Here is a 14,546-nt window from a genome sequence, read left to right on the forward strand (position 1 = left end):
CGTCTACTAATATTAAGAATATAATAATTATCATACAAACATATATTTCATGAGTTAATCAAATTTCTGGTTGTGGTATTGAATTCAGTTGACTCAATGACAGACACCTCTATTATGCTTTCTCATCTGAGCTTAGACCTTCTAACCTATTACAATGTAAGTTTCAAAATAGAGATGCTCCCCATGTTATTTAAATGGAGTTACTTTTACTCCCTAGGAAGTTTTTCTGTTTTTTACTACCGAGAGCGAAAAAGTGACACTTTAGTATCAGGGAGTAAAGTACTTTAGACAGTAGGTGGAGGGAAAGGTAATTTGAACGACTTCTCTGCTCATTTACCAGAAGTGATCGGCTTCCAGCCTTCATTCTTGTCAAAACGTTCAGGTGATGAACCAGTTGATTTTTTCTCATTATTTGTGCCTGATGAACTTTTGAATATTATTGTAAAAGAGACAAATGAATATGCAACGCAGAAAATAGTTGATGGTATAGTGAATTCTTCCATAACCGAGCATTCTATTCTATCAAAATGGTCTGATGTAGATATGAAAGAAATGAAAATCTTTTTTGGTCTTCTTTTGTGGATGGGGCTTGATAAAAAAACCATCTATAAAGAAATATTGGTCGACAAGCATGCTCTATTCCAATGAATTAGTAAAGAATGCTGGTATGTCTAGAAATAGATTTAAAGCAATACTGAGCATGATTCATTTTTCCAATAATGAAGAATGTGTTACTGGGGATCGATTGTTCAAAATCCAGCCATTGATTGACATATTGAATGAAATATTTCATGATGCATTTATACCATACAAACAGCTATGTATTGACGAATCTAGTGTGCCTTTTTGTGGAAAAATATTTTTTCGCCAGTATATCAAGGGAAAAAGACATAAATACGGCATGAAACTTTTCAAGATGTGTGCTAAAGGTGGTTTCACTCATCGCATTTCTCTCTGTGGTGGAAAAAGTAGCTCTAAACAGACGGGTCGTCATTTTACTCAAGAGGTGGTTATGAATCTTGTATCTCCTTTTCTCCATTGTGGTCGTGAACTCTATACGGATAATTTCTACACTTCAGTTGAACTCGCCCATGAATTACTAAAACACAAGACACATCTCACTGGGACTCTGAGGAAGACTAGAAGACACTTAACAAAATCTGTAGTGAATGCCAAACTGAAGAAGGATGAAATCATAGCATTACAGAGTAGTACAGATGTTATTGTTGCTAAATGGAAAGACAAGAGAGATGTGCTATTCCTCTCAACTTGTCACATTCCTGAGATGGTTGACAAAATGAACAAGTATGGAAAAGTTACCAAAAAACCATTGACTATATTGGAATATAATCAGTCTAAGGCTTTCATTGACCTCTCTGACCAACTTTCCTCATACAACACACCCCTTCGAAGAAGTGTCAAGTGGTACCGGAAAGTTGCCTTTGAGCTCCTCTTCAACACTTGTGTTATCAATGCAGTTCTTCCTCTTTCCCAACTCAGAGTAGTTTACTTCTCATACATTCAATCAATAATTTCATATGGCATCCTGGCCTGGGGAGGGGCCTCATCGGCTACCTTGGAGCCCCTGGCAGTAGCACAGCGTGCAATTATTAAAAACTGCCTGAACAGGAACAGTCGCTACCCAACGGAGTTAGTTTATCAGGAATTCCATGTAATGGATATCAGACAGATTTATATTAAAGTTTTAGTAATTTTCATCTGGCATCATAAAAATACAATTTTCATTTTATCAAACCACATTTACAATACCAGACACCAAAATAACATTGGCATTGTGCAGCCACGCCTGCTAAATAATTGCACCAGGACTAACAACCACTATCTATGTCACATTCTGTACAGGAATATCCCAAACCATCTGAAGCAAATGGAAAATGTTGTCAGCATTAGCACCTTTAAATGCTACCTTAAAAGGTGGCTGTTTGAAATTGGTAGGGACGCCGCATCGCGGCTCATCCAATCCGCCTATATCCATTGAACATCACCCCTGGTTGTGAGTGTTCGTCTGGATATGCAGGACTCAGACATATGTATGTCTCTTAAAATTATTCAGTTCGTACTACATTTTTTTTCTTTTTTTCAGTATATACAGGGTGATTCACGAGGATATGCGGTAACTTTGAGAGCTCATTCTATTTGTAAAAATAATGAAAAAAACTTATATAAACATAGGTCCGGAAATGTTTCGTTAGCGAGTTATACAGGGTTAAAGATTTCGCCTGGATTTCAGTTCCGCTGAGTAAATGAAGACTCTCTGAAATTCTGGGAAGTTAAATTTAGGGGCAAATGCCATTGTTTCTTATGGTTTTTTACCTGAAAAATTGATTAGAACAGGTCCCAGAACTGTAAGATGAGTAGTTTTTGAGTAATCCAGTGTAAAATGCAAAAACATTGAGTAAAAAAACACAATTTTTACATTTGGCCAGCAATCGCTTTGTTATTTTACCAATAAACTGATCAAATTTCGGAACAAAACTTGTAGAAAATTTAATTCTAAACAAAACGGTATGATTAAAGTATACAGAAAGTGAACAGATAATCGATTAAAGGAAGTTTTATTGAAAACAGAACAACACACGTTTTTCATTTGGCCGACAATAACTCTGTTGATTTCTTATTAAAGATCTGTAAAAAGTTAATGATTTTTACTTAAATTTAACACCTTAATTTTTTTACTAGAATTTCAAAATAAAATAATATTAAAACACAGTTTTAAAATAAATAAATAAACATAAACAACAAACATAAATAATAAAAAAAAATACACATGTTGAGCGGATAATTTGTTTTTCATAAGTTGGCACTACAATAACAGCTGATCAACAATGATGTGATTTGAAATGTAGAATTTTAATTCCTTGAGAGGTAACAACTGAGTTTTAGTCCACGTGTGTATTGTTCTGTTCGTCGTATTGAATTTTAGTCCGTGTTAGCATTGTTTTGTCCATAGTAATTATTAAATTGTTGGAGTAGTAATGCCATACTTATTTTCAACTGAAGAATACGCCGATATGGTGTTTATTTACGGTGTATGTGAAGGCAATGCTACAATCGCTGTGGAAGAATACAGACAACGTTACCCTTAATCCTTATCGTAGAATTCCAAATGCTAGAACCATTATTTCTACATTTCGTACGTTACGGGAAACAGGATCACTTCCAAGCGTAAAGATCCAGTCTGACCGCCCTCGCCAACATGATGTTAATGTAGAAGAAAACATTATTGCTGCTGTTGAACGTAGTCCAGGTATTAGTACAAGACGTATTTCAAAGCGGTTTAGGGTTTCGCAAAGTAAAGTTTGGAGAACACTTAATAAGAACAACCTTTATCCCTACCATAAACAAAAAGTACAGCATTTACAACCAGGAGACAATGAACATCGCTTGGAGTACTGCAATTGGTTAGTCAATCATCGTCAACTCTTCAAGTACATTTTATTTACCGATGAGTCACAGTTCACTCGTGATGGTATCAACAATTTACGAAACCAACATTCATGGGCAGAAGAGAACCCTCATGCAACAATTGAACGTAACTTTCAATACAGTTTTAACATTAATGTATGGTGTGGTGTTATTGATGATAAGCTAATTGGACCGTTTATTTTTCTAGAGCGCTTAACAGGTCAGGCGTACTTACAGTTTCTTCAAGAAGAATTACCGACATTGCTGGAAGATGTTCCTCTTGCAACGCGACGCAAGATGTACTTCCAGCATGATGGCGCACCGCCACATTTTTCAAATGATGTTTCCACCTATCTAAATCATCAGTTCCCAAATAAATGGATCGGTCGTGGTGGTCCTATACACTGGCCACCAAGGTCACCAGATCATACGCCATTGGACTTCTGCATATGGGGATGGATGAAAGATCATGTTTACGAGGTCAAAGTAAATTCCCGTGAGGCGTTACTTGATCGAATTAATGAAGCCTTTGTGCAGTTAAAGGGGAGCCCCGTAGAACTACGAAAAGCAACAAGAGCAATTCTTAAACGAGCAGAAAGATGCATTGAAGTTAATGGCAACATTTTTGAGCATTTACTGTAATTTTATTGCATAACTTTACATTACAGTTTTCAATAAAACTTCCTTTAATCGATTATCTGTTCACTTTCTGTATACTTTAATCATACCGTTTTGTTTAGAATTAAATTTTCTACAAGTTTTGTTCTGAAATTTGATCAGTTTATTGGTAAAATAACAAAGCGATTGCTGGCCAAATGTAAAAATTGTGTTTTTTTACTCAATGTTTTTGCATTTTACACTGGATTACTCAAAAACTACTCATCTTACAGTTCTGGGACCTGTTCTAATCAATTTTTCAGGTAAAAAACCATAAGAAACAATGACATTTGCCCCTAAATTTAACTTCCCAGAATTTCAGGGAGTCTTCATTTACTCAGCGGAACTGAAATCCAGGCGAAATCTTTAACCCTGTATAACTCGCTAACGAAACATTTCCGGACCTATGTTTATATAAGTTTTTTTCATTATTTTTACATATTGAATGAGCTCTCAAAGTTACCGCATATCCTCGTGAATCACCCTGTATATATATATATATATTATATATATATATATATATATATATATATATATATATATATTTTAACTACAGAAGATTGGGTTCAACAACATTAAGTGCTCTCCACATCCTCTAAAGATATTTTTTGATTTACTCTACTTTACTTATTCTATTGTTTTTGTTGTTTTTTTTTATTATAAATCTTCAACTGTCAGGTTGTTATAATGCAGTTCACGGTGCTCATTCCCCACACCCAGACTTGTTGTCTTTGTGGGGAATATTCACTATTTATCTAATGTTTCTGCTGCTGTATTACTTTTTTTTGTGAATAAAGATCATTTGAATTTGAATTTGAAGTATAGCACATAAACATGCAACTGGAAAAACAATGGACATATCATCATTCAGAGAGAAAATCATATTTGGCCTTATCGATAAAACTGATCAAAAAATGCTGAGAAAACAAATTCTCATAGTTTGGAAAGCATAGAACAACGTGGGCGCTGTTCAATGTGTTATGAGACTCTTACAAAAACTTTTGGACGGAGCCAAGCTGCTAAAAACAACAAACGAGTAAAGACACATTGTCCTGGATGTGCTAACCAGAAATATATGTGCACAGCAATATTGTTTTTTCAGAGTTCACAGTGTTACAAAAAAGTGATACATCTTGAAATGAAATGGAACAATCATTATTTTATTTAGTATATTTTTGTATTCTAATATTTTATGTACTTGCATTATGTTATAACCTCCAATTAAAATTTATTCAAAATACTGATTTCTCTAATGATTATGTATATACAGTCACCACTTTCCAAAATTAGCTGTGTCCATAAGTGGTGCACATGGGCTTGTGGAAAGTATTTATCAAAATTTTTGTACGCCGGGCCCATATGTACAAAATATGGACACATGCTGAAATTTGTGAACAAATATAAATTTTTATAAAATTACCATGAATTATCATAAAAAAGTATCAAATTGAACATGAAAAACAATAAAATTAGTCTGGGGCGGTAAGAAGCTCTCAATAAACAGGCCTGGTAGGGAGGCGAATTACTAGCTCAGCGCTCTGGTAGCCAAAGTGTTAACCGTGATTAAATCCACGAGAACCAATTAGAGAAGGCGTTTTTGAAAAGACGGTTTTTAAATTAATCACGGTTAAAATTTAACCGGCTTTTGTGCAACCGGGCCTTTCTGTTTGTCTTTATATATAATATAATAGACCTAGACTTACAGTCTACAGTATTTATAAATCAATTTTGATTGAACTAAAAACATGTATTATAAAAGTCAGTACCCTTGAGGTCTTGAAGAGTGTTAAAGTGCGAGATAAATTACTTTTAACATGAAGAGGAGAAACCCATTTCTCCCTCCACAGTTTGTAGCGTAGACACAGACGGACATCCTGCGCACAATTGGATGCGCCGTGTCATTTTGCTTCATGTTCTTGTGATGAACACATCTCCGTAACATACACAAACCAATATACCTGCTGACCAGTTCACTTCTTGGAACATTGCCAGCAATAGATGGAGGGGAGTGTTGCCGCGTCGCGTTACAAAGCTCTCTCACTCAGACACAAAAGAAGGAGAATGCTGCTAGGTAGTGGGAGTGATTAGTGGAGGATGGAGCATCGGACCTCTCCGTCTTTGAGTAAGAGCCGTGTTAAAAGTAATTTATCTCGCACTTTAGTTATAATCTATAGTACGATAAAGGAAAGAATTGGCTTATACACGTAGGAAATTCACGAATGACGACGCATCATCACGTCTCAACTAATCAACTGATTAACTTGAAATGTTGCATATAGATTCTTAGTTTACCGAGGATGGTTATAGGCCTATTTTCAATTCTTCAAGATTTCAGTAGGTCAAGTTTTTAATAAAACCCTTGTGAAGCACAGGTTACCTACTATGATATTCAAACCTCTGTTCTCACTATTAGTCTTACGTATTACAATACTGCCAGATGTATGCGAGAGAGAGAGAGTGAGAGAGAGAACTTATTTAATGTGATTACTGAGCAATCACAGCTTATAAACGGCGACAGTACGCTCTTATTTACATAAGTAGATGCATTTCTATGTGACTGAGTAATACAAACTCAAAGTTTCTGTCTGTCCCCTGTGGGTTGGGGGAGCTTTGAGTCGAACATCGTACTCAAGAATTTGTTGAAAACCAGGATACACCCACAGTATCCCTGCTTGTCGTAGGAGGCGTCTAAAATGGACCCCCTTTCCAAAGCCCTTCTTCTTTCATTTTGGAACTTTTCATTTTTAGATTGGCACTTTTTCCATTGACTTAGCTTTGTGCCATTCTTTATTTCTTTTTTTATCTGTCGGCCTTCCTTGACCATATCCTTACTTCTTCTTAGGCCAACCCAATGTATTATGTGGACCGTGCTGATGGGTGGTACTTTTAAATGGTGTCTCTAACGGTGCCTGCAGGATACCAGGCGCCCTCCTGTAGTGTTTAGCCTTGTGCCTGGACATGCGGGGCTCTGTCTGGATTGACTCCACTTCCCTAGCTGTTCTTGGGAGCCACGTGAACAAACCAAACCCCAAGGCAACTCCAGAAGTTGCCTTGCCTTCAAACCCACCGGATCTGCCCCATCAGGGCAGGTTTCTTAATCTGGAATGGGTGCTTCAGGAACACAAGAGGTTCCGTTGCACTCTTATGTAGAGGCTATCAACATTGAGAAGGCTTCTACTGATCGCGACATGTATGATGTAAGCTCAGTCACATCATCCCAACTGGAGAGGAAGGATGAGCTTCTCAGACCACTGCTCAAAGAAGGACAGCCATTCACGCAAAACTTCTTGGGAGAGGTGAGGCTTTTGACCCTGAAAAGTTTCGGAGGGGAAAAAAGAAAAACCCAAAAGACCAGAGATGGATGAAACTCCAGCACAAATGTAGGTCAAGAGGCTGAGTCGAGGGTGAGCAGGTGCCCTAGAGACAATTTGGCGACCCCTCCTTTAGCGGAAGGACCAACAAAAAGGCGAGGAGTGGAACTCACGTAGGTCACGAGTTTGTGGGTGGAAAGGCCAAAACTCACTACTGCTCAAAGAAGGGCGGCCATTCAGGTTAAACTTCTTGGGAGAGGTGAAGCTTTTGACTCTGCAAAGTTTCGGAGGGGCAAAAAGAAAAAACCCAAGAGACCAGAGATGGGTGAAACTCCAGGGACAAATGTGGGTCAAGAGGCTGAGTCAAGGGTAGCCAGGCGCTCTAGAGGCAACTCGGCGACCACTTCCTCAGCGGAAGGACCTTCAAAGAAGACCAGGAGTGAAACTAAATAGGTCACGAGGACCAATCAGTCTGAAGAGACTGCCAAGCATATCACACTGGATTGCGACAAGCAATCAGGTGATGAATGGAATCTTAGCATAGGGAAAACTCCTGGTTCTTGTGAAGGACACAGGTATTGGTTTGCCTAACTAACATACTACTTGGGAACACAATAAGCTGACGTGTGGGGTTCTTTGAACCTTTGGATCCTTGAATCCGTCCCTTCAAAAATAATAATAATGATAATAATACTAATAGTAGTAGTCTGTCTACTAACGTTGGTACATACAAAGAGTTGAATCCATTATAGTTATTTGAATAATGCCATAAACATATTTTTCTCTCAATTGTCATTGATTTAAAAAAAAATCTGGTGTGGCGCACTCACACAACTTTCCTTTCCGTTATGAAAATTTATCACCTGACGCTAGTGTTCACGCGCATCTCAAGTCTACTATTCAAAGATTCAAGCCAGCTGGTGACAGGACAATAACGCTGGAGACACACGAAGTCTGCTATTTCTTCAAAGTGAATGGTTTAATAGAATCAACAGTTTGCAATTGAAATAATAAAATTTTCTCGAATTTCGAGCTTATTTTCAATTTTAGGTGAAAATGTTACTGAACATTAATTGTAGAGATTTTCATGCTCAATCTTTTCCACGTGGAATGTTTTGTTTAAATTGTATCTGAAGCTTGATAATTGTGAATCTAAAATCAAACTGCATAGATGGGGCGGAACTCCTTAAATTTTTACCGATATGGGACTTGTGGCAGTTGATAGAACTTATCAATGACTATATTAGGTATAAATTTGATCAAAATCGTTGGTGCCGTTTTTGAGAAAATCGCGAAAAACCCTGTTTTTGACTAAGAATAGTATATAGTAGGTTGCCTTGATCACATAAGACGCGTGGAGAACGCAGCCGGCTATGGTGTGACGTCATGCTGCGACCTCTCGGCCCGGCTTAACATGCATTCAAATGTAAAAATGCTAAACTTTGAGCCCTCATAGCAAATTAACCATCAACACTACATAGAAGTGATTGACATCAAAATTTTCAGCATTTTATCCCCTTTAAACCAATATCAAAACCAATTTTCAGTAAAAATCCTATAAATGCTACTGGCGAGTCTAAAACAAATTGTTTGAACACACGATTTGATTTGATAATACCATTTCAAATACGTTTTTGTACTTTCTCTTAGTTTTTTCTGCATCGTTTTAGTTCTTTCTCTTAAACAGATTCTATTCTCATTTAGAAATTTTATCCTTATGAAGGTCTGTGGAAAGAACTAACAGCTTCTTTAGGAATTTCAGGATATTAACGTTATTTTTTATCAACAACTCCTGAAACAATGCGAACCCATCAACGGTTGCCTAGCTTTATCACAAGAATAAACAGTCTAGATAAGCCCTAAGAATGTATGAACATCATTTAAACAATATAAAGAATTTTATTTTTCCTAATTATTATAAAAAAATATATAATCACGACATTTAATGACTTTAATGCTGTTATTTTATCAAGAAATAAAGCGCATTACACTACTGTAGCCTAGCCTACTATAAGGTAGTTGAAACATTTCATGAATAAAATTTTGTTATATTATTTGAAGTTATAATTAGTTGAAGTACTTAAATTATAATTAAGATCTATTCTTGCTTTACACAAGTGTTCTTTGCATTCATAAGTATCCCATGGACACATTGAAATAAAAAATAACATACTACCGTGAATAATATATGATATTTCCTTTGTAAATTTGTTCCTATGAAAATAATCAATAAAATATGCTCATAATCGTCAATAATAATAATAATAATGCACTGAGCAGAAAAAAACACAATACAAGAGCAATGTGTTGGCACTACGCATTCCAGTTGACAACTGAAATAATTATTAGTAACCAGACAGTTCGACGTTCGAAAAATAACTTGTAACCATGGTAAACAGTTCCATGAATTCGCTAAATTGGTTCTAGGTATTTGACAATTAATACAGGTCTTAAACAAATAGTCATAAATATAAATACTTGCAACTAGCATTCCGGGCGACAATACTATCAATTTTCACAAACGATTGTCAAATCAGAAACAATCATTTAAATATAATTGGACGACCAGCATAAAATTAAATATGTTCGCTTCATTATTGTTCAAAATAAGTCCAAAACAAATAAGTTACCAGCCTTTTCACAAATATAAATCGGTTTTACCGATTGAATATAGTGATAGATTCAAGGACTTTGATACCTCCCTCGCGTTCGCTACCTTTCAGCCTGCCGCTCTGCTCTGCTCCCCACGCCACGCATCAACCAAATGAGTGGTTGACCCACCCGCCACCAGGGTGCGCCTCAGTCGCCGCCACCCGTTCCTGCGTTTCTATTGTCCGAGCACCGCCGGCCAATAGCAGCGCAGGTGAACTCGGGGACTGTGAATAAAAGGGGGCTACTCAGCTACCCTCGATAGCACTTGCTCACTAGCAGCCTTCCACTGAAGAGCCAGAAGAGACCACCAGCCGAGACCACTACCGAGACCAGGAGCAGAGCAGCGAGCAGGCCAATGAGGGAACCACGGCGAGACTAACCGCAACCTGAGGTGTCTTCCTTGTCTACTACCCAGCCGATGCCTAGGAGGAACCGAGCCGGCCGCCGAATCCAGAAGAGGAGGGCCCTACGTCGGCTTCGCCAGGTGGAGGAGAGGCTGAGGCTGTACACCGCCGCGCCAGCTGCGCCCCAAGACTTAGCGCCCCAGCCCAACAACTGGCGCGCGGTTCTGGATGCGCGGGTTGGGTGCCGAACCGACATCGGAGTGTGTGCAGCGGAAGCCTACGACCCTGCCTGCCGGGGTTTGACCGAAGGCCCCTTCTAAACGAGGAAGTGGTCGAGGAGGTCCTCCCGGCGGAGATTCGGCACGACCTCTGGCTAGTAGATCACCCGGTCAGCCCTCTCCGTAGCCCGGTAAAGCAGAGTGGAGACTGCGAACCATTGACTTGAGCCCCTGCCGGCCTGCTCTCGCACCAGACGGACCTGCCCGGGACCCTCGCGCGGCGTGGTATCGCGCCAGTCGACGACTACTAAACATCTAGCCTGCCTTGGTCCCTTTTAGGGCCACCAGCAACAATCTTGGTCCTTTTTCAGGGCCACCAGCAACAAACTTGGCCCTTTTTCAGGGCCACCAAAAGCCATTTTTTCAGACAGTGGTAACAAACCCCTCGCTCGACCCGACTGACTAGCCCAATTGATGAACGAGCCACACCTTCCGCCATATCAACTTTCTACACTTTTTGAAATAAATTAATGTTTTCAAAATACACATTGATGTGAAGCTTGTTTCTTTCTGAATTGAATCGCATGTTCATATTTTTTATCAATACAGCGGTTTTTATGTGAGGGATTGAATTGACGCGGTGTTGTGTATGTAATTCTTATGGGAGGCCGGCGTTTGCCGGCCGAGAGGTCGGAGTTTGACGTTGGCTCATGCCATCTCATGTGCGTATGTAAACGCGATCGAGGCAACCTGCTATACACTATCCTTGGTTTTTGACAACATTTAATCCGCCATCTTGAATTGCATTAGATAGAAATTGTTCGTGACGGATCCTTAAATTGTAAGGACCTTAAGTTCCAAATTTCAAGTCATACCGTTCATTGGGAGATGAGATATCGTGTACACAGACGCACATACACTCATAAGCTGCGTACACATATTCGCGCTTCCAACCCGCACCGAGCACGCTCCTCCCTCGTACCACCATCGAACCACAGTCGCACCGCCCACGCACCCATCATGAACGTTACGGAAGATGTTAGATCTTCTCTCGTTCCCCGGTCGAACCACTTTTGCTCCCGGGTCGATCATCAATCGCTCTGCTGGAGTGACGTTCGGTTGCGGAGCAGAGCGAAAGTCTGTACGCTCATATACACACACACACACATACAGACCAATACCCAAAACCACTTTTTTTGGACTCAGGGGACCTTGAAACGTATAGAAATTTAGAAATTGGCGTACCTTAATTTTTTTCGGAAAGCAATACTTTCCTTACCTATGGTAATAGGGCAAGGAAAGTCAAAATACTAGATACTGTCCAACCACAGATACATTGGCGCCATTTCATCAAACTGCTAGTGGGTGGGAGGGCAAAAACCGGGAGTGTGTGAAATATCCTCAAAGGATAGAGGGTCCTGGGTTTTCCCCCATGAATATACTTTCCAAGATGTTATTATATGCTTCATTTTTTTCCAGTTTTATACAAATATGTGGTTGAAGTATCAACATAAATATACATTATTAAATATACCTTACCTATGGTAATAGGGCAAGGAAAGTAAAAAATCAATTTTTTCGATTAATCAAATTTTTAAGAAATCGATTTGTTTATGTTTACCTGGTCCTTGGTGAGTTCCAAGCCGGCCAGCACCCGATCGAGGTGGAACTCTTGAATGGGCATCTTGCGAGCCTCGCTGAATGTCATGTGCCGCAGAAGCACATTGGAGCCGAACGTGAGCGCATCCATGTCCTCTGTCGCCGCCGCATACACTTTGCCCGCCTTCACCAGGGCGGCGCACTGTGCCTCCGCCTCGCAAGGAGCCTTTACACAGCCACAATTAATTCATTCATTATCAAATAATATCGCAGAGAAAATATGGAGAGTAGATTATAGTGACATGAAAAAAGCTGATTTTAGAGAATACTTATAACAAACATACAGGTTTCCGAATAGATATTGCCAAAATTATTGACCGAACGCAGTGAGGTCTATGTTTTAACTCGGATTTTCTTTCATCTGTCTGTCTGTATGTATGTAACGCATTTACGGCCAAACGCGTTCATAGAATTCTATGAGATTTGGCAGGAATATTTCTTTTTCAACTGCGCGTCGATGTATACATAAGGTTTTCTGAAACTTTGCATTTTAAGGATAATATGAAAGGAAAAGGAATTTCTCCATACTCCGATATCACTATATATCTCATCTACTCTGAAGATAGGATTAATCAGACTATAGAATTATTCATAATCAATCAGCTGACAAGTGGATTATTCATTGCATGACGTATTTAACCACTACCTCCGTAAACAAAGCCGTAGTGCATTCTGGTGACGTCAGCACAGGTAGGGCTCCTACACCAATAAAAACACTAGCTGATATAGATCAGCTGAAATCAACAAATTTCTATTGGTGTAGGAGCCCTACATGTGCTGACGTCACCAGAATGCACTATGACTTTGTTTACGGAGATGGTGATTAAACCCGCCGAAAAGTAGACCCACACTAATCCACGCCGTGAGATTTTTTTGTAAACCATTGCTATAGTAAACGCAAATTGGTGAGGTGGGTGATGGTGGCTCCATCTATCAGTGAAATCGGTAAATTTCAAGCAGTAAAAAAAGCTCAAACAGTCCAATTTGTGTTTACTATAGCAATGGTTTACAAAACATCCCACGGCGTGGTGGGTTGGAGTGGCATGGATTAGCGTGGTTCTACTTTGCGGCGAACCTTACACAGATGTCTGGAGAAGCCGGTGAACAGGTGACACCAGATACTTGTGGATGAGGAAACTGCGTGAGGTCTACTGTTCACAGGACTACTAGTAATGGAAGATCAATAAATAGCAAACGCTTGCTGGACACTCACCTCAACATACGGGATTCCCATTAATTTCAGAAGTTGTTTGCATTCATCTGAGTGCTTTTTGGTGACCTTCACTAACCTCCTATTGTACTTATCAATCATATCTTGATCTCCTATCAACAGACAAAAACATAAAGGCACAAAATTAATAGACATTGAATAAAATAAAGTGCTAGGGGAGAATGAGAATGACAGCATACACAGCATACACCAGTATATTAATGATGTTGATTTTTATATGCCATACTTTTACAATCAGTAGCTGTTCAAGAAAAAATTGTCATGTCTCTAACTAGAAAATGAAAAGAGATAAAAATTGGTTTCTTATTACCCCATTCAAGTGTATATCTTATTGCCCCACTTTGGGTAACAAGGAACCCCAAGTAATAAGTAATATAGTAAGCATTATAGTAAGTAGTAGTGCTAAGTAATAGCATTAAAAATCATAGGAGACTGTTAGGGACATCTCCTTGGTGTATCTTAATAATAATAATAGCTTTATTGGCATTCACGAAATGAACAAAAGCCTCTCAATTGAGGTAATTTTTGGTTGGCAGTTACAAAAAAACATCTTGAAATAACAAAATTTACAATATATTTACAAATTAACCATGAACCATGAGAAAACCTTCTTTCTGGCCTTTTCGGCGACTCAACATGGACAGCCAACAGAAGATGAGATAGTAATCAAGAATCAACGGAATAACACTTCATACACAGTTCGCAGGAAACAGTCACAGAAATACCTGGGAGTTACAATGGACTCTTTTCTGCGCTGGGATCATCATCTCAATGAATTATGCGGGAGACTGAGGAAGACTATCTGCAGATTCAGGATTCTGAGGACACTGGTCGACAAGAGATGTCTAAGAGTTATCTACTTCTCTCTAGCACAGTCCCTCATGCTGTATGGGATTGTGGTATGGGGAGGTGCAAGCTTCTTGCACATCGAACCGCTCCTCAGGGTACAGAAGCTGATCATGAGGGTCATCAACCAGAAGCCTCCACGCTATTCATCAGACCAGCTATTCAATGAGTTTGACGTGATGGATCCAAGACAGCTTTACTC

General features: G+C 39.0%; 1 protein-coding gene across 2 annotated transcripts in view; it reads right to left on the bottom strand.

Annotated features, from left to right (window-relative positions):
* Positions 1-14,546, bottom strand: part of LOC111046965 (flap endonuclease 1) — a 49,461-nt gene that overhangs the window by 13,864 nt on the left and 21,051 nt on the right. For both annotated transcript variants that reach the window (XM_039429309.1, XM_039429308.1), the window contains exons 4-5: positions 13,481-13,590; positions 12,230-12,433 (exon numbers count right to left, since the gene is read on the bottom strand). In XM_039429309.1, coding sequence (XP_039285243.1) covers positions 12,230-12,433; positions 13,481-13,590 — 314 coding nt within the window. The remainder of the gene's footprint in view (positions 1-12,229; positions 12,434-13,480; positions 13,591-14,546) is intronic.

Source organism: Nilaparvata lugens, chromosome 5, assembly GCF_014356525.2.
Source record: "Nilaparvata lugens isolate BPH chromosome 5, ASM1435652v1, whole genome shotgun sequence".
NCBI classification, from domain to species: Eukaryota; Metazoa; Arthropoda; class Insecta; order Hemiptera; family Delphacidae; genus Nilaparvata; species Nilaparvata lugens.